The 21,832-nt window shown below is 39.6% G+C and overlaps 1 protein-coding gene across 1 annotated transcript in view; it reads right to left on the minus strand.

The window, feature by feature from the left end:
* Positions 1-12,491: 12,491 nt before the first annotated feature.
* The window catches only part of CD8B (CD8 subunit beta), a gene marked incomplete at its 3' end in the record, with an annotated part of 32,975 nt that continues 23,634 nt past the window's right edge, over positions 12,492-21,832 (minus strand). Inside the window, exons 3-5 of the mRNA XM_082271491.1 lie at positions 19,812-19,901; positions 15,139-15,231; positions 12,492-12,529 (exon numbers count right to left, since the gene is read on the minus strand). Of these exons, the coding sequence (XP_082127617.1) occupies positions 12,492-12,529; positions 15,139-15,231; positions 19,812-19,901 (221 nt within the window). The remainder of the gene's footprint in view (positions 12,530-15,138; positions 15,232-19,811; positions 19,902-21,832) is intronic.

The raw sequence follows: 21,832 nt of genomic DNA on the forward strand, positions 1-21,832 counted from the left end.
CTGCTAAATGTACAGGCCGACTTTGCTGCATTAAGGGGCCAATGGACGGGGCCATTTATTGCAAAATCTTAGATGGGAACCTTCCCCCCCAGCCAGAACACTGAAGATGGGTCATGGATGATTCTTCCAGCATGACAATGACCCAAAACATACCGCCAAGGCAACACCAAGGCAACAAAGGAGTGACTCAATAAAAGAGCACATTAAGGTAATGAAGTGGCCTAGTCACTCTCCAGACCTTAATCCTATTGAAAATTTATGGAGGGAGCTGAAACTTTGAGTTGCCAAGAAACAGCCAAGAAACCTTAAGGATTTAGAGAAAATCTGTAAAGAGTGGATCAAAATCCATCCTGAGATGTGTGCAAACCTGGTCACCAACTACAAGAAATGTCGTACCTCTATGCTTGTCAACAAAGGTATCTCCACCAAGTACTAAGTCGTGTATTTCTTGGGGATCAAATATTTATTTTATTTACTGAACTGCAACTTAATTTATAGCATTTGTTTTATGTGTTTTTTCTGTATTTTTAGTTGATATTGTGTCTCTATCATTTAAAGCTGACATTGGGAGCTGCGATGCGCTCCATCTGCTTCCCCCTTCGGGCATGGTAGAGGAGGGGGAGGTTTGGGGCCGCAGCGCATCGGCGTCACGCACATTCCATGCGGGGCAGGACGTCATTCTGACATCAGCGCCCCGACATGTGTTTTCCATCTGCGTTCTCATATAAGGACATCCGTTTCCGGCTAACTCAGCCGATTGCCAGTCCCTCTCTTGATGTATCAGCAGTGTGACACTGGGAGCCATTTCTGCTCACGTTCTCACAAGGTACACTTTTTCTTCTCTTTCTAGGCATTGTGATATCTCCACTTCTCCTTTTTGAGCCTAGGTGTTTAGTCACTTTCATGCACCTTATTTTATAACTCCAATCGGATTCTGTACTCCATATGACCCCCATGACTATCACTGGCTTGATTTATCAGTCACATTGTTCTTTTGGTGGCATGTTCTCACTGTTCCACCATTACTTACCTTTCGTTTTTATTCATCTATTCCTGTTACTTTCATACTCCTTTTTCTTTTCCCCTGTGGTGTTGGTACTTCCTCAGCACGCCATTACTATTCACTTGCACCCTCATACTTACCTCACGGGCAACCTCCTTAGGTGTGCGGATCTCGGGCATTGGGATTTCCAGTATATCTCACCACCACTTTAATTCATAGCTATATATGGCTGTCAATCTTCTACTCTATTACCTCATTATTACGTCATTATTTTTCTAGATATCCAATTGGACAATTGGTTGAGCTATCTGTTTTCCCCACATGAGGATTTACATCACCTACCTATTCATCACACTATCTTCCTATGTGTGCAGGCTTTGGTCCCTCAACTCCCGTGCCGGACCCACCCTCTGATGGTGCGCCATTTAATACATCCTGTTACTCTGATTGGAATCCACACTGTGAGTTTGTAATTTATAAGGGTTGGATATACAGAGTTGTTTACTAGCTACATATAAGACTTTTTTTACACACACATGTATATATACTATTTTTTTCCAGATACATGAATTGCACCTGTTCCTGATGAAGTGATTACTCACGAAATGCGTTGAGCTTTCTATTAAGCAATTCCACTGTACCACCTTTGTCTTACCATGTACTCAATTGCATTGTTACAATCATCATTATGTATTGTGTATATCCGTGTTGTTATCCAACATGCATGCAAATGTGGAATTATCCATTTATCTATGTCGATGTTTTTACTACAGTCTCCATGTATAATCCATACCTTTTATTTGTATTCTTTATGTGCATTGCTACCATCTTTTTTACTATCATTTTATGAGCCTTTTATAACGTGATCCATACTTGATCTGACCTGTTCATTTTTTTGATGTGTCTATTCTCATTAGTTACATAGGGCCACACACCTCATGTAAAGTCCCAAACTTTTATTATTTTCATGTTATGATAGGGATGGAGGCACATGTCTTTGTGAGCCTCATGCAAAGTCCCAACCCTCCTTTTTTCTATCATTTAAAATACACCTATGATAAAAAAAAAGACCCTTCATTTCTTTGCAAGTGGGCAAACTTACAAAATCTGCAGTGGATCAAATAATTATTTTCCCCCACTGTATACGTATAAGGAGCCTTGACCACCACAGTAAGAAGGCTTTTCTCCCATTTACCACCAGAGTAATGGAGCCATTTTCCCACTAATCACCAGAGTAATGGAGCCATTTTCCCACTAATCACCAGAGTAATGGGCCCTTCTCCCAATGAACACCAAAGAAAGGGAGCCTGTATCCACTAACCATCTTTAAAAGGGAACATTTCACTGACCACCAATATAAGGGGGCACATCTCTTTTGACCACCAACAATTGCGGCTGTTTCTCCACTGACCACCAGTGTGAGGAAATACCATATTTGTCACTGTCTGCAGTTCTTTGGTCATAATCTGGCCTTGATTATTCTTCGTTCCATTTTATCATTATTACTGCAGCATTGGGTTTTCTAAGTATGCCACATTCCTTGTTCTTTTCTTTATTCTTTTATTCCAACAAACTGTTTACGCTAGTGTGCCCTGAACTATACATATAGTAATTCTTGGCAAAGGTTCCTTAGGACCTGAAAGTTATTTCAAGGGATTCTCCATCTTAAAAAGGTTGAGAAAGGCTGATCTAAGGCAATCGACTGTTCAAAGGTACACCCCAGTTCAAATATAAAATGCAACCTTTAGATACCGGGAGCACATTCTACTTGCTCATGAATACAGCTTTTTATTTAGACATAGGTAATACACCAATCCCCCTGGATTCTGGCTGGATTACATAAAACATACAGTAGATGTCACTCCTAATGAACTTTCTGAATTTGACACAGTTGCAGTGCTTGTTCTTAAGCCTTAGTAGAGCATTGATCATCAAGGGTTGGACTGAGGACTGCTGTGGATGAGACCAAAAGTCTTTAACAATGCTGGAATTCCACTAGTAAATACTAATACCACCCAAACATTTCAGTTTTGCCTGCTTTCTTTCAAGTTCATTCATTCGGTGGATTCTATAGTATAGTATGGATAGAGTAAACATAATAGAGCAGTCACACCATGAAAGAGAGACACTTTTATGCTGGCCTTGTCTTGGTTTTGTGGGAAACAAGCAGAGACCGAAATTACTCCATGGAAATCTTACCACTGGAATTTCTGAGAGATGTAAGAAGCCAGTGGGTGATTCAAGCCTTTGATGTCCACTCATGTTTCAGTCCTTAAAAGATAGGGGCATTTTTGTAAAGTAATTAGGCAAACAGCCGCTTCCCAAACTCTGTATTAGATTGCAAAATACAATGTGGTTATTACTGTGGCCTATCAGCATTTACATTATTTCAGGAGGCAGGGAGTACTGTGCAGAGATGTATAGTAACTAAGTAGAACTACTTCACTACTGTACTTAAGTACCGAAAGGCGGTATCTGTACTTTCCTGGAGTAGAATTTTTTTCTCCTACTTCCACTTTTACTTGACTACATTTTTTCAATGATTTCAATACTTCTACTCCGATATTTTTTTTTTTTTTTGTGCTGCATAGTTACTCGTTACAATTATAAAAATTACCACTGCCAGAACAGTAGATGGCAGGTTTCATGAAGCTCAAAACATGTGTATTATCAGCTCATACGAAAATAAAAGCTACTGTATGTATAAATAAAAGCTGCATTTGAAATAATAAAAAACAATATGATGTTCAAACTTTTGACTTCTTTCTTTAATAACTACATAAAACAGTACTTGTACTTTTATTTTCAGTACTTGAGTAGCAAATTTTTTTTCAAAACTACTGGTACTTTTACTTTCAGTACTTGAGTAGCAACATTTTTTAAAAAAACTACTTGCAATACTTAAGTACAAAAAATGTTGAATACTTTAGTACTTCTACTCAAGTCACTTTTTGATTGAGCACTTCCACTTCTACTCAAGTCACTTTTTGATTGAGCACTTCCACTTCTACTCAAGTCACTTTTTGATCGAGCACTTGTACTTTTACTCAAGTATGGGTTTCGAGTACTTTATACAACTCTGGTACTGTGCACCTACTGGCTATAGGGAATAACAGCTCTGCAATCAAACGCTTATCAGAATCTAGCTGGTCTTGGAGATAGCAAAAAAAGAAAACATTGCGGGTTGCTGTATTTGGAGTGTGGAGGCTACATTTGGCCTATTGTGTTCTTGAATGACTGAATGGCAGAAATATGAGACCAGGAAAGACACACTGGTACAGTAATTGAGGTGGCAGATAAGATGGCTGCCTAATAACACAATGGCTTCATTATAAGGAATTTAATCTGTTCTTGTTTTTTCCTTACATGTACACATGGCATCTTGAAAAAATAATAATTATGATGACTCACTGAAATTTATGATTTATGTTTGCAGGATCTGTGGCAGTAGAGCTTCCTGGAATCCTTTCTGGCCGTCATTATTGATGGGCACATTGAACCACAAGAACAAATATCCTCTTATGATATCTTTTTAATTAACTCATGATCTGAAAATAATAACCCAATGCTTTTTGTAGCCATATTACTCTTTGATCGGTCAAAATGATACCTTGACACCCTACATGACATACGTCAATCTATATATTTAATCTGAGAGGGAAATAAACAGAATCGCTTACAAATCATCCTTACATCTGTCTGGCCCCTATATAACTACAAATTTTATCTTTAATTGGGTATCACTGACTAACAGTTGAACGGTCAAGTTTTAGTACCTGAGTTGAAAATTCCACAACAGTAAAGATGGAATTTGGGGGGCTGAAATCCATAAGGGCATGTACATATGATGGCAGGAGAACTAGTGTTGTATGTTTTGTGCTGAGGTTGCTGGCTGCAGGGACTCCCCATGTCAGAATACACTGATTACCCCTGCAGCCATTGGCTGCCGTGTCTGATCAAATCCTGTTTTTTCCAGCAGGACCATTCGTCAGAAGCCAGTCTAACAATTGGCTTCTGTTGAACAGAGGGGGCTACATATACATACACACTGAAATTGATCTTAGGCTATAGTCTATATACATCAGAGCTACACAGACGTGGTTCATTCTTGCCATGGCTCAGGGCTCCCGTGTGTGACTGAAACCCTGGGCAAAGGTAACACAGTGTGCAGCTATTAGGTGTATCATAAGTGATTAATGTCATTAGACCCTCTTGGTTCCTGAATGCATAGGTTCCTAAACACAGGTACCACTAGGTACAGCACTCAGCCCCATCCAGCTGCAGCCTGCCATAGACTATGACAGGCTGCCTGCAGCAGGGCTTGATGCTGCACCTGTCCCTGCTGGATGCACTAAAACTCCGAAAGGGATGCACTGCACCTAGACGGCCCTATGTGTAAGGGGCCTTAGATTGTGCAATGTTCATATGTCTGTATGCCTACCCTGATGCCTGATGGCCAAACCATAAAACAATAAACCAGTCCAGCAGAAAGGTGTCCCTGTAAGCAATTTTAAATTCAAATCAATACACACAAATAGAGGATTTTTTATTTACATAAAGCTATACAGTACAAATCAGATGCAAATAACTTCAAGACACTAACACATTTCAATAGTCTGAAATTGCAATTTTGTTGTGTCTATCAATGGGGTCCTATTAGGGTAAACTGACATTACCATTAGTAATTCATTAGTGAAGTCCACATGTGTTACATTTATCTTCAAAATTTACAGTATGTTGGATAACTACAGACCGAACACATATAAAATAATAGGGCTTTTTTAAATTTCCTTAACATAACCCCATCCATTCCAAAAAAAAAAAAAAATTAGATATTGATATATCATTCTTGTCAACAACGAAACCTATTTCCAAATGGCATAAAAGGATATCTGTCTATCTGGAAAATCTGGTATCTCCTCTTGTAAATTCAGGTGAATGAATCCATCTTCCAAAAATAAAATCTTCATTTGTACAGCTCCTGAGGTTTCTTATAATCACCTGGACTTGTTAAATATTCTATTTTACTATTTATGGCAGAGAATTACCATCAACTGAACTGAGTAAAAAAAACACTTGGGTGAACTGTGACACTTGTACAAGGATAATAGGAATGTCCAGTTGACAAAAGCTGGCTTTTACACTAGTAGAATTTTGTCTGACATTTTTTGTTGTAAGAAAGTGCACTTGTTTTTCTAATCATTAGTTCTGGTCAAATCGATTGTTCATATTCGACCATAGTAAAGACAAAAATCAAAGGTTTCTTGAATGTATGAATTTTAAAGTGTATGTGGTTTTTCTTTGGTAAAGTCCATCATTCCAAAATCGAATGTTAAAAACAAACGTAATCTTGAACTACTTTTGAACGAAATTCGAATGTACTGATCATTTTTGTTCGAAATTCTACTAGTGCATACCAAGCTTTAGAGAGGTTTCTCCCTTTTCTTTTTCCATTTCATGGGAAATGTCATTAAGGGACTAGCCAATTCAGATTTCCCTTATGCTTGCCATCTCCAAAATGAGCTCTCTGAGCAATCTTTGAATTATATCAAATAATGCATCTCTTGCAACTCTCTAATGTTGGCTGGCAGAGGTCATATAGAATGCTTTTTTCTTCAGATGATCTCCTCGGTGTTATTGTTTGGAAACAGAAGTCGCTAAGGGTATTAGCTGGTAGAGCATCATCATTTTCTGGTTTAAGGCATGGAATTAGCCAGTTATGAGAAGCAACATATGATTTGGTATTATTTCATCAAACAATTGTACCTACATCTCTTTTTGAGAAATAATAAAATAATATCTTTTGACATTAAAATAACTTACATTTTATTTCTACTGTAATATTTTGCTGTGTCCTGCATGATATACGGCTGTTTTATTATGGGCAGCATGTTGACCTCCTGGATACCAATGAAGCATTTAGGTCTTGGGTCCATTTCCCAACTATTGTATTCAGTATCTGCTCAGTCTGTGTTCTCCCTGTGCCTTACTGGGTTTTCCTACAGGTAATGCTGAAAAAGCACTATCATACTGCAGAAAGTTTTTTTTTTTTTTGAGTCATGGTAGTTCATTTGCTGATTGTGGTATCTAAATGCTACATTGCTTCTCTGTGTTGCTCAGTGCTGTTTCAAGTACAACAGTCGTAAAGTCTGTTTTGCTTCCGTGGAAGTTTTGTTCTTGTATAAGGACACATAGATTTGTACATACTGTATTTACACTTGGTCTCCTGACTAAAGTCCAAATAGTGGTAACCACGGACGGAATATCTTCATGCAGCACAATGGATTGTGTCATTTTGGGGAGCTGAAAATAAAAAAAAAAAAAAATGATTTGACTAATCGGAAAGCCAAATATACAATTTTATTCTATTTGTCAGGCAAATATGACATATTATTATTCTAGAGGGCTTATTTAGCATGGATCATACAATAGGAAACCATCTTGTAAAAGTCTGAAATCACTAAACTAGAAGTTGGTACTGTTAAAAACATAGAATCATAGAAGAGTGACAGCAATGAAAGGCCAAATGATCTGTCGAGTCTGCCCCTTTTTTTATATTTTTTGTCAATCTCTTTGATTATAGATATTCTTTTTTCTTAAGCAAATTTAAATGTACCTACTGTTGGCTGGCTCGCTACTAGAGTTGAGTTTGGGTGTCCTCTGAACTCACCTCTATCACATAGAGTTATGCTTGGAGGACACCTAAGCTCATCTCTATCACATAGAGGTGTGTTTGGAGGACACCTAAGCTCATCTCTATCACATAGAGGTGTGTTTGGAGGACACCTAAGCTCATCTCTACTCACTACATCTGCTGGAAGTCTTTTACAATCATCAACTACTTTCAGTAAAATAATATTTCCTAAGGTGAGTTTTTAACTTACCTCTTGCTAGTTTGAGGTCTTGATTTTAGCTTCATATCAAAAATACTGACCTCCTAAACCTTATTCAAATTCCTATTGAATTTAAAGGAGTTGTAAAGTCAGAAGTTTTTTTTTTTATCTTAATGCATTAGGCCCTCTGTGTGCAGCAGTCCCCTCTCTATCCAGCGATGTCCACGAGTGCCTCAGCTGTCCGGGACTCTCTCTCCTGATTGGCTGAGACACAGCAGTGGCACCATTGGCTCTCGCTGCTGTCAATAAAACTCAGTTTGACAATCAGGAGAGAGAGGGGGTGGGCCAGAACAGCAGCTCTGTGATTGAATGGTTACACAGAGCTACCGCTAAGCTCGGGTGCCCCTATAACAAGCTGCTTGCTCTGGGGGCACTCATGAGGAGGGAGGGCCAGGAGCTCCAGCCAGGGACCAGAGAAGAGGAGGATCCAGGCTGCCCTTTGATAAACCATTGCACAGAGCAGGTAAGTTTTACTAGTTTGTTATTTTAATAGAAAAAAAAAGAGACTTTACAATCACTAAGTTTTCAATCATGTTCCTCTGTTCCTTTCTTTCCTCATGACTGTACAGTGCTGTGAAAAAAGTATTTGCCCCTTCCTGATTTTTTTTTTTTTTTTGCATATTTGTCACACTTAAATAAAAAAGAATGTAATTTTTAAATGATGATTTCATTTATTAATGGGAAAAAAGCTGTCCAAACCTGCCTGGCCCTATGTGAAAAAGTAATTGCCCCCTAAACCTAAAAACTGGTTGGGCCACCCATGGTGGCAATAACTGCAATCAAGCATTTGCGATAACTGGCAATGAGTCTTTCACATCGCTGTGGAGGAATTTTGGCCCACTCTACTTTTCAGAATTGTTTTAATTCAGCTACATTGGAGGGTTCTCGAGCATGAATGGCCTGTTTAAGGTCATGCCACAGCATCTCAATCAGATTTAAGTCAGGAATTTGACTAAGCCACTACAAAACCTTAATTTTGTTTTTTTTAGCCATTCAGAGGTGGACTTGGTGGTGTGTTTTGGATCATTGTCCTGCGGCATAACCCAAGTCCATTTGAGCTTGAGATGACAAACTGATGCCTGGACATTCTCCTTCAATCAGGATTTTCTAGTAGAGCACAGCATTCATGGTTCCATCAATTATGGCAAGTCCACCCGGTCCTGAAGCTGTGAAGCAGCTCCAGACCATCACACTACGTTTTATTTTTGAAATTCAGTGTTAGATTTATGCCAGATGTAACGGGACGCACGTCTTCCAAAATTCAACTTTTGTCTCATCAGTCCACAAAATATTTGCCCAAAAGTCTTGGGGATAATCAAGATGTTTTTTGGCAAATGTGAGATGAGCCTTTCGCCTTGGAACTCACCCATGGATGCCATTTTTGCCCAGTCTCTTTCTTATTGTTGAATCATAAACACTCACATTAACTGAGGCAAGTGAGGCCTGGAGTTCTTTAGGTGATGTTCTGGGGTTCTTTTATGACCTCTTGGATGAGTTGTTGTTGAGCTCTTGGAGTCATTTTGGTAGGCCGGCCACTCCTGGGAAGGTTCACCACTGTTTCAAGTTTTCTACATTTGTGAATAATGGCTCTCACCGTGGTTCTCTTTCTCTGGATTTCTGAAGCCTTCGAATTGGCTTTGTATCCCTTTCCAGACTGTTCTCCTCTGTTCTTTAACCACTTTACGTCTGCTCACAGTAATATTACTGCGGCAGAGTGGCTCGTTATCGTCTGACGACGTAGTACTACGTCGTCAGACACTCCCCCTTCTGGGCGGCGCTTGCGCGCCGCCGGAGGCTCGCTCCCGCTGTTTTCATTCACAGCGGGAGTCGGGCCAGGGGAGGAGCAGCGGCGATCGCCGCTGCTCTTACCCGATCGTCGGGGATCGAGTCTGGAGATCCGCACACAGCGGGCGGATCTCCATAGTGACAGGGAGTGACAGATCGGACTGTTCAGCATAGCTGGACATCCGATCTGTCCATGACTCACTCAGTCACCTCCCCCCCTACACGTCAGTAAGCACCAGGCATACATTAACCCCTCCCTCTCCAATAAAATTAACCCCTTCCCTGCCAGTGTCATTTTTACAGTAACAGTGCATAAATATAGCACTGATTACTGCAGTAATGTCACTGGTACCCCCAAAAGTGTCAAAAATGTCAGTCAAGGGTCCGATCTGTCCGCCGCAATGTCGCAGTCCCGCAAAAAAAATCGCAGATCGCCGCCATTACGCGTTAAAAAAACCCACCAAAAATGACAGAAATATTTCCCTTTGTTAGTAAACGCAATAACTTTTGCGCAAACCAATCAAAATACGCTTATTGCGATTTTTTTTACCAAACATATGTAGCATAAAACAAATTGGCCAGAAATTTTTAAAAAAATTGGTTTTTACATCTTTTTTGGGGGGAATTTCATATAAAAAAATGTTAAAAATATTGTTATTTTTTCAAAATAAACGCTCTTTTTTTGTTTATAGCGCAAAAAGTAAAAATCGCACAGGTGATCAAATACCACCAAAAGAAAGCTCTGTTTGTGGGAAAAAAAGGACGTAAATTTAGTTTGGGTACGGCGTCGCACGACTGCGCAATTGTCAGTTGAAGTCGCACAGTGCCGAATCGCAAAAAGTGGCCTGGACGGAAGACAGCAAAATCCTCTGGTGGTAAAGTGGTTAATTTCTTTAGATCGCCGCATGATGTGTTGATTTTTTAGATCTTTTAGCGTGCTTCACTTTGTCAGACAGCTTCTGTTTAAGTGATTTCTTGATTTAACAGGTCTGGCAGTAATCAGTCCTGGGTGTGGCAATTAAAATTGAACTCAGCTTTCCAAAAAAATTGGTGGTTGATCACAGTTCATTAATGATTTAGCGGGGGGGGGGGCAATTACTTTTCCACATAGGGCCAGGCAGGTTTGGACAGCTTTTTTCCCCTTAATAAATGAAATTATAAATTAAAAACTGCATTTTGTATTAGCTTGGGTTATCTTTGTGTAATATTATAATTTGTCTGATGATGTGAATGTGTACATTCCTACAGTTATACTTGGTATATATTATCCCTTAGACCTTTCACCATTTTTGCTACTTGTCTCTTGACTCATTCTATGTTATCAATATGTTTTTGTAGAACAACAAGGTGTATCAGTCCCAGGAACAACATCTACATCCACATCCTTTGATTAGACATAGAAAGCATAAAGGGGTAGCTAGGAGGTATTAATCTCCCACCTATAGAAAATGGACTTTAAAGGATGTAGAGTTGTCACACATAAATGAGCACATCAAATAGTAATGATTTATATAAAAAAGTAAGTTTTATTGAATACAAAATTGATAAAAATAGTTGTCAGTTGATAGTTGTCAATGAACATGGTCAGGAGGTCTAAACCTCCTGACCATGTTCATTGACAACTATATAATGAAGTAGATGGTACAGTAAGCCCTTGGAGTTGTTATGAGGTTACACTGTTCAGATATGATGGATTTTATGGTGTATTTTTTTTTTCAATTTTGTATTTAATACAATTTACCTTTTTATATAAATCATTACAATCTGATGTGCCCATTTATGTGTGACAACTCTATATCCTTTAAAGTCAATTTTCTATGGGTGGGAGATAAATACCTCCTAGTTACCCCTTTATGCTTTCAATATGTTTTTGTAAGAGAAGTTGTTCTTTGCCCTGCTCTACTTAAAATGCCTGTATGAATATCAATAATAGATAAAGAAGGTCTGTTGTCTGTTGTCGACATATAAGGAACGTCAATTGACAGTGCTGCCAAAAGATTTCTAATAACCTCTGACCCCTGAAACTTAAAGAGTATGTAAACCCAACATTACATATTCCTGATATGGTCCTGCTGTACCATGCACTTGTATGAAAAAGTATCCTGTTCTCTTTGTATTGCTTCCTTTGTGTTAAATCCCTGGTGATCCTGCCAGTATCTCTGTTTTCCTATTGAAAACTGACCACACTAGGCATGAGAGCACAGCGTGGTCAGTTCTCTAGCTGTGATGGGAACTCCAATGAACAGACTTGTTCTGACCCTCCCCCCCTCCCCCTTATGCGCACAGGCTTTTACTGGAAAGCTCAGTGTTCTGTTGCTATTCCTCCCCCAGCTCTTATGCAGCTGAGAACAGAGGAATGTGATCATTTATGAAAAAAGGGGGAAAAATGGTTATTTTTTTTTTTTTTTTACATCTATTTCGTCTTTCATTTCTATTTTAAACTAAATGGGCTGCTTTACGAGGCAATTTTTTGCAGTCACTTTAAGCTGATATGCCAAGCTCAAGCGATTTGAATGAAACTAACAGTAAAGACTGCAAAGTTTTAATAATAAATGAATATTTGTGTATTTATTGAATATTATGTATTTATACCCATTCCAGTTTTGAGCGCATACAAACATGAACATGCTGAGTAAGGGAACCCCACTGCATTTCTCCTTATCGGAATACAAAGAGTAGATTTAATCATGCAGCAGCATCGTGGTGATAAGATGTTTGTGCTGCCGCTGTTGTATGATCTGATGTGGTTACGGCGCTGTTTATCACATCTATCTCCTGATACGTTGCTACCACAAACACAAACACACTTACTACTTTCTGAAGTACATGTGCGTCCTCTTGTACACACCTAGAAAAGAGAATTACAAACAATTATATATTTCAGATGCTTATTAAAAAGAAATGATCATATACACGATAATGTGAGGGAAAATGACTCCATCCTATCATACGTTGCTGCTAGAAAGCACTCTACATTTATAAGGCCAGTTTGGCCATTCTGCCAGTATGGCAGCTGTTAGAAGGCCTAGGCCAATGCACATTCAGCATGGACACTTTTTTAAAATTTCCTATTTATTTTCTCCCACGTTTGTCACTCTTTCAATTTTGTGTGCGTGTTTTTCTCATGGATGAAGGGTGTGAGTCCTTGGGCTTACCCTGACATCAGAGGATGTGTGGCCCTCAGGTGCCTTTCCTTCCCTGCCTCTGGGGGGGGGGTCTCTCTTCGGGAGAGCCCCTTGACCAAGTATTCGGGGTCGGCTTCGGCTGCCTAGAAGAACGGGGTCTGCCAGGCCTTCTGGCTAGGTGGATCATGTAAACCCTTTGTCCCTGTCAGGAGCCTCGGGGGATCAGGGTAGAGGTCCTACCCCTTCGGGAGGTGGACTAAAAGCACACCCTTAAGTGCACTTTTTAGTGTCTGTTCACATGGACGTTTTTTGTTCACTTACAGTTTTTTTTTTTCATTTTTTGCCTCACCGCGGATTAAAAAAAAAAAAAAAAAAAAAAAAGCTGTTAGAAAATGTTGCATGACATCTTTTTTGGTAGATTTTGAGGAACCTAGTGTCATAGAGAAAAGGGTGTCCTAGTCACTCTGAAATAACTATTCAAAATATGGCCTGCTTGTATTTAAGTGATTGTCCAATTACACACACGAAAACACTTTATATATAAAAATACATAACTTTTTTTGAACAGCAATTTCTTAGGAGATAGTGGTTCTTCTTTTTTTCAAGAGTTGCATAATGTAATGCCTACGCTTATGATGTATATTGATATATGTTTTATTTTTTAGATATATGAACTTTGCATTGAATTTACTGTTACAAACATATTTGGCAATCCGAAGAAGCGGCATTTTACCACAAAACATGTAATTGAACCATTGCACTGGACAGTAATTCGTCCCATTTTTTGTAGGGTTTCACACGTGGATCCAATTATATGTTTTTAGGATTTTTTTGTACAATAAAGTTATGTTTTTTTATATATAATGTTTTTTTGTGTGTGTAATTGGACAACCAATTAAATACTAGCAGGCCACCCTTAGAATACCGCTTTGTTTTTCTTTTACTTTTCGCAATTTACTTGGGTTGGTGACCTCCTGGTATATTATCTTCATCACTCCCAGTGTGTGCTAAGGCACCCCCATGATTTACTTAATATATCTAAATATTTTTTGAATATTCAAAATATCCTTCCAAAAACCATACAGGTAGGGACGTGCCACCATGTACAATGCCATCCGGAAAGAATTCATGGCGCTTCACTTTTTCCACATTTTGTTATGTTATAGCCTTATAACAAAAAGGATTACATTCATTATTTTCCTCAAAATTCTACAATTCTACACACAATACCCCATAATGACAACATGAAAGAAGTTTGTTTGAAATGTTTGCAAATTTATTAAAAATAAAAAATCACATGTACATAAGTATTCACAGCCTTCACATACCATCCCTACAGTGAAGCATGGTGGTGGCAGCATCATGCTATGGGGATGTTTTTCAGCGGCAGGGACTGAGAGACTAGTCAGGATTGAGGGAAAGATGAATGTAGCAATGTACAGAGACATTCTTGATGAAAAACTGCTCCAGAGCGCTCTGGACCTCAGACTGGGGCGATGGATCATCTTCCAACAGGACAACGACCCCAAGCACACAGCCGGGATAACAAAGAAGTGGCTATGGGACAACTCTGTAAATGTCCTTGAGTGGCCCAGCCAGAGCCCACACTTGAACCCAATTGAACATCTCTGGAGAGATCGGAAAATGGCTGTGCACTGACACTCCCCATCCAACTTGATAGAGCTTGAGATGTCCTGCAGAGAAAAATTGGGGGAAACTGCCCAAAAATAGGTGTGCCAAGCTTGTAGCATCATGCTCAAACAGACGTGAGGCTGTAGATGGTGCCAAAGGTGCTTCAAAAAGTATTGAGTTGTAAATACTTATGTACATAGGATTGTATTCCTTTTTTATTTTTAATACATTTGCAAAGATTTCAAACAATCTTCTTTCAGGTTGTCATTATGGAGTATTGTTTGTAGAATTTTAAGGAAAAAATGAATTTAATCCATTTTGGAATAAGGCTGTAACATAACAAAATGTGGAAAAAGGGAGGTGCTGTGAATACTTTCCAGATGCACTGTATGAGTCATAATACCATTAGTGCCCTTACATTACCAACATATGTTTGGAAGAGACAAATAAAACGAATGAGGGATGTCTGGGCATCTGTACCCATGGGTGAAGATTTTAAAGTTCTTCTCTTGGGTATTACTGGACTTTTTTTTTTTTTTTACAAAAAAGTTGAGATTGAATTACATAACTCTTATTTGAAATAAAATAAAATCCTGTATCATAACATTTTTGGAACATTTAAATGTTTACATACTTGCTATGGTGTCATTTCATAATCATATTTCCTGTGCATTAGAGAAATATATGAATGTGTACTTACGATATGTATGGGATGCCAGGAAATATAGTCCTATAATAAGGATGACAGCAAATCCTGCCACAGGGGCCCAGATGACCGGACTACAAGACAAACCTGCATATAAATAACAAAAATATTCAGTGTGTTGTAGAAATCAATAATAATAATACATTTTATTTATAGGCGCCTTTCAGAACACCCAAGGTCACCTTACAAAGGTAGCAAAAGAGCAACAAAAAAGTAAATAAATAAAATAAAGACACATTATATAACCATTAAATTACAAAAAGCGCAGTATAACGGACAATGGATATTGAAATCTCTTCTTTACTAATGATCCTATCTAGTTTGGTATAAATAATGTATCTATTATGGTAACCATTGGGAATAAAGAGTTCAAAAAAATCAACACACCTATTATTCATCTGAAATATTATTTTATTTTTTAAACTGCTAGCTGTAAATTTGAATATCTGCTTACACTGGAAAAAATTCCAAGAAAGAAATTATTTTTGTCAGATTCTGAAGGATCACATACTGTAATGCCAAAAATGTGAACAACTCTGACAATGCCAAAAAAAACTCAGGAACCAACTGAACCTCAGGCGCCCAGACCTACCATTAAATGTATCTAAAAATTTGCTCCAAACAAATAAATCATTCTTAAAGCCTAACTGTCATGAGGAGGCATGTACCAATGTCAAAATAAAAAAAACAACTTGGCTGGATTATCCGTTCCTTCAAATTATTGTCTATTGTGACTCAGCTGAAAGCAGGCAAAGGCTATGTATTGATTTTTTAGGTTGCTCCTTATTTCTAATAATAAAACTACATATTTTTTTAAAGCAAAAATTTGTGATTCAAGGACTTTTTGAATCCCAGGGATTTGCCATGAACCCATGGTAGCTTGCAACCCTAACCTCAACCCTGGTTAGGAGACTTAAGGTCTAATATAGGCAAATAAAGTCTTCCAAAAGAAAATGCAACCCATAGGTAGTACTTGGGTGGTAAAAGCCAAAAGGCCTTGTAGAGTTTTTATCTCTTCTATTAGACCCCAATGTCTCCATAAAAGTATCCTGTCACATGCCCAATGCTATCACTTGGGGGTTTATTAATCCCTTGTAATAGCAATAAATTTAAACACAAATAAAAAAAAAAGTAAAATAAAAAAATTATAATAACATTAATTAGAAAAAATAAATAACTATAACGCCCGTTGTCCTGCACACACCCACAAATGCAAACATTAGCCCAGGGTGCACACGTGTATGTAACCATACATGTAAAGTATCCCTGCAATAATTGTAGTGCCAAAGCTCACATTTAACTCTAAGCTCATGAGCTGTAAAGGCTTTTAAAGCTTTGCCTATGGAGATTTTTGGGTACTATTGTCTTTTGTAATATCTCGGGCGCATGCAACTTTAAGACTTGCCATGTTTGGTATTTATTTACTCAATGCAACGCCATCTTTTATATTTTACAAAAAAGTTGGGTATGTTGTTGAGTTTTTTTTCACTAAAATTAATTTTATTATATTTTTTCCTGAAAATATGCATTTGATAAACAGTTGTGCAAATATCATGCAACATAAAAAAATGGCAACTACTATAATTTTTTTCTATAAGGCCTCTGCTTTCAGAAAATATAATAACATTCTTGGGGTTTTAAGACATTTTCATGGCCAAAAATGCAAATTTTTTCATGTATGCAAAAAATGAAAAAAATACTTTAGTTTTTTTTCTCTAACAGTTTGCTGTAAGCTTCACATTGATTTTAACTTGTTAGGAACAATACAACCAATTCCAACAAAAGCTTACAAGATACAACCCTCACTGAATTTATTAAATATCAACTCCACCATCTGCTTGCTTGAATTTTGTACAGCCAAGGGAACATTTGAGGTAACATCACCAATATTTTGTCTGTTAAAAAAAAAAAAATCCTTTCTACTTCCTGACCTGACAAAACCACTTTTATAAAAAAACATCTAGACACCAGATGCAAGCCTGAATGGAAAGTACATTAGGGTCCTTTCACAGGGGCGATCCGATCCAATCCGCCTGTCAGTTTTTCAGGCGGACCTGATCGGATGCTCCATGCATCCCTATTGGGCAGCGGGTGTCAACGGAGACATGTCCACTGACACTCGCTGCTATCCGATTCCGATCCTGTCCGTGAAATCCGGACGGATGGAAACTCTATTTTCCATCAGTCTGGCGGATTGGATCGGATGGGATCGGATGAGAACGGACAGGCGGTCCATTCTTATCCGATCTCCCCATAGAGGACAGCAGGGATCTGACAGCTCCCTCAAAGCACACAGAGCGGAGATGGAGCTGTCATCCACCTGCTCAGCGTAGATCGGCGGATCGATCCCCCACTGAGCAGAACGGACCCCGTCGGACGGCTCACCGTGTGAAAGGACCTTTACATTCGTTTTTATACTTGCATGAGTTTGGCCATTTACTATTTCATCTATCTAAACTATTTATATACAGTTAAAAGTAAAGAAAGAAGGTATTCAGCAATGTCTATGTATTTATACATTTGCCAGGCATATTGTTAAAATACATTGTAAGCTGGTAAAAGAGCTATTATACTTTTGATTCCCTTACTTGTTGATGACCTGATTTGACATGACTACTCTCTTGTCTGCTGCCTGCCCATCCCTGGACCTCTTCCTGGACATGGCAACTCTCTTGTCTGCTGCCTGCCCATGCCTGGACCTCTTCCTGGACATGACTACTCTCTTGCCTGTCGCTTGCCCATGATCTCTGCCCAGACCTGACTACTCTTCTGCCTAGCATTTTATGTACGTTGTGCATGTGGGCTGCATTCTGGTGGGCCAAGCAATGCCAAGCTGCGGTTTCCAACGCAAGCAAAGTCTTGTATTAACAGAGGCATGGACTCCAGAGAGCAAGATATCATTTTGCCCCTGTACAAATCATTATTAAAACCTCATCTAGAATATGCAGTTCAGTTTTTGCACCAGTATTTGAAAAAGGATATTGGGGAACTAGAGAAAGTGCAGAGAAGGGCAACCAAACTGATAAGAGGCATGGAGGAGCTCAGCTATGAGAAAAGATTAGAGGAACTGAATTTATTCTCTCTTGAGAAGAGGAGATTAAGGGGGGATATGATCAACATGTATAAATACATAAGGGGTCCATATAGTGAACTTGGTGTTGAGTTATTCACTTTAAGGTCAACACAGAGGACAGAGGGGGCACTCTTTACGTCTAGACAATAACAGATTTCGTCTCCAAATATGGAAAGGTTTCTTCACCGTAAGAGCTGTGAAAATGTGGAATAGACTCCCTCCAGAGGTGGTTCTGTGGCCAGCTCACTAGATTTCTTTAAAAAAGGCCTGGATTCTTTACTGAGTGTACTTCATATAAGTGGGTACTAAACATTTTTTAGGTAAAGTTGATCCAGGGAATACCTGATTGCCTCTCGGGGGATCAGGAAGGATTTTTTTTCCCCTGCTGTAGCAAATTGGATCATGCTTTGCTGGGGTTTTTTCACCTTCCTCTTGATCAACTGTGGGTATAGGATTGTGTATATGGGATTGTATGGTTGGGTTTTTAATACTGTTTTCTTTTTTTTTTCTTGGTTGAACCAGATGAACTTGTGTCTTTTTTCAACCTGACTAACTATGTAACTATGTAATTATGTACAGTCACCACACCGTAGTTGTTTTTTTCCAGCAACCCCTTGGTGAGACATCCTTGAAGGCTGCAAACTGATGACAACTTGCAGGTAATAAAACTAGAACCGCAAGGGTTTCCTGACCACCTGGACCCCACCATCAGGAACTCTGGTGAAGACCAGCTGTCACTTAAGCCTAGTACACACTATTCGTGAACTGAAAAAACTGACAGTGCTGCCCCATTTACAGAAGCCAGCCAAACTGCCGGCTTCTGTCCGACTGTCTGCAGTGCACGTCGACCGGTTTCTATCGGTTTTCTATATGTGCCTGCTTTCCTGGCAGAGAGATGCTGCATCCTCCTCTTCCTCTGCTGCTGGGGCCAGTTGAGGAAGGCAGTAGACGGGGAGGTAAAGGAGAGGGTGGAACCCAGCTCTATGCATAAGAACTACCAGGCTTTGTGAAGTTAATTAGGTTGCAGCCACCAACCGACCCCTAAGAAACTTAGGGGCTGAAATATAGTGTGGGGGTGAGAAGTTGGAAACGGCGCTACCTAACGCATGTGCAAAGATGCGGGTGAAAATAGAGGAAAAAAGTGCTTAGTGCGTAGTATATAGTGCAAACATAGCATGTGCAAATGTTTATGCCTGTGACAGATTCCCAGTCACTGGCTAAAGTGGAAGGTTTAAAACCAATTACTTGAATAAAGAAGTGTATCTAAGGTATGGTAGTTATAAATAATAAATAGTGTGGTAAAATAATTTCCAATAAATAAGTAGTGAAATCAATAATATAGTGATCAATATGGTGAAAAGGTAGTTAATATGATGAGACCTTTGGAGTAATAATAGATTAGACAGAACCCCACGTATTTTTATCCACACTTCAGAATTAAGTGCACTGCCAGCTTTTGACGGTTTGTAAAAAAAAAAATACCCCCCAACAAAAGCTTCCAAAATAATGTCAAAGTGCTGAAACAGCCCAATAAAAGTGCAATAATGTCAGATTGTTAAAATAATATGAAAAAGGTCTAGTTTCTATAACATACCTGGTAGTGACTTCTTTGAAATTTTCGTTTTATCGCATCCGCATTTAGGTTTTGGTCTTGTTGGTGGGGCAGTAGTAGGCAGAGCCTCAACTGAAAGAAAGAAAATTGCATTTGAAATAAGATAAGATATCCAAAAAATCTGTGTGACCAGAGATAACATTCAGCTTTAGTTGATTTCAGTGCCTTTGAATTAGAAAAAAATAATTCCCCTATGTGGTCCCTTCTAGTCCTTTAAACATGCCATTGAAAGTGTTTAGTTATATCTGTTTGATAAGTGCAAAAATTACCTGTTGTTCTTGCTAGAGATCTTTTGAACTACTAACTTTCTGTTAATAGGTGGAAACTGGCGACGTAGGTCTACATGTAGGTAGTCGAAAAAAAAAAAAAAAAGAAAACTATTGCAGACACCACATCTAAGGACTGTTAGGCTGGGTTTAAAGTGATTGAAAAGACTCGTTTTTATTTTTTAAATAAAAAATAACAAACATGTCATACTTACCTGCTCTGTTGCATTGGATTTGTACAGAATGGCCTGGATCCTCCTCTTCTCGGGTCTCTCTTCGGCTCTCCTGGCCCCTCCCTCCTGTTGGGTGCCCCCACAGTAAGTGGCTTGCTATGGAGGGCACACCGAGCTGAGTCACAGCTCCCTGTGTCCATTCTAAAACAGAGCTGCGGCCCGGTCCTGCCCCCTTTCTATTCCCATTGGTTGACTGACTTTGACAGCAGCAGGAGCCAATGGTGTCGCGCAGCTGTCTCAGCCAATGAGGAGGGGAGTCCTGGACTACTGTGACATTTCTACAACATCGCTGGAGCTAGAGGGATATCAGGTAAGTATTAGGGGAGCTAAGGGGGGCTGCTGCACACAGAAGGCTTTTTTTATTAAAATGCATAGAATGTATTAAGATAAAAAGCCTTCTGCCTTTACAACTCCTTTAAAGTGGAGTTCCACCCTAAAATTAAACTTACCTCCATCTTCTCGCTCCGGGTCACCTGAAAAACAAATGGATAATCGCAATTTTTTTTTTTTTTACTTACCTTGTTTAGAAGATAATATACTCACCTTAGTTCCTCTTCTTCCCCTCGACGGCCACGGCAATTCGTCATTTCCTGGCTTGCAATGATTCCTGGGAGCGGAACGTCATCGCTCCCAGGAATCAATGCGCCTGCACCGGTCCCAACGTCAGTTCCGGTGCAGGCGCTGTCATACCTTGCTAAACAGCTTCTGGGCATGGCCAGAAGCTGTGAAGGGATGACGCTGCGGCACCGGAAGTGACGGCAGGGCCGGTGCAGTGCATCGTGGGACCGAAGAAGACGGAAGAGGACACAGAAGAGGATCGCGCTGGCTACAAGCTGCCCACACCTGAGATGGCAGCGCTGGACAATACTTTTTCAAGGTAAGTATTTCTTCTAAAAGGTAAGTGCGACCCGGGACAGTTCAGAGGCTATCCATTGTGGAATGCACTAGCCCTGACTGTCCCAGGGGTATTTTTATTAAAAAAAGCTTTCCCAGGGTGGAACTCCGCTTTAAGTACACTTTAACCGGTTGCTGACTGCCCGCCGCAGTTTACTGCGACAGGCTGGCTCTCCTGCGCGAACCGACGCAGCTCTACGTCAGTCACGTGCGTGGTGCTGGGGGGCAACCTCTCCCACTAGGCAGCCGGGATGCCAATCCACGGGGCTAGCGGGCACCCACAATCTCTCCCCGCTGAGAGAGAGGAATGGTCAGCTATTGTGAACACAGCAGACCGATCTTCTCTCTGAAATGATCACAGAGAGCCTGGGATCCTTCTATATAGGATCACAGGTCTCTATGGTCATTTCACAAGTCCATCCCCCATACAGTTAGAATCACTCCCCTAGGCTCACACTTAACCCCTTTGATCACCACAGTGTTAACCCCTTCCCTGCCAGTGTCATTATTACAGTAACAGTGCATATTTTTAGCACTGATTACTGTAGTAATGTCACTGGTCCCCCCAAATGTGTCAAAAATGTCAGTTAGGGGTCCAATCTGTCCGCCG

The sequence above is a fragment of the Pelophylax lessonae genome (assembly GCF_965119305.1).
Source record: "Pelophylax lessonae genome assembly, chromosome: 1".
In the NCBI taxonomy this organism is placed as follows: Eukaryota; Metazoa; Chordata; class Amphibia; order Anura; family Ranidae; genus Pelophylax; species Pelophylax lessonae.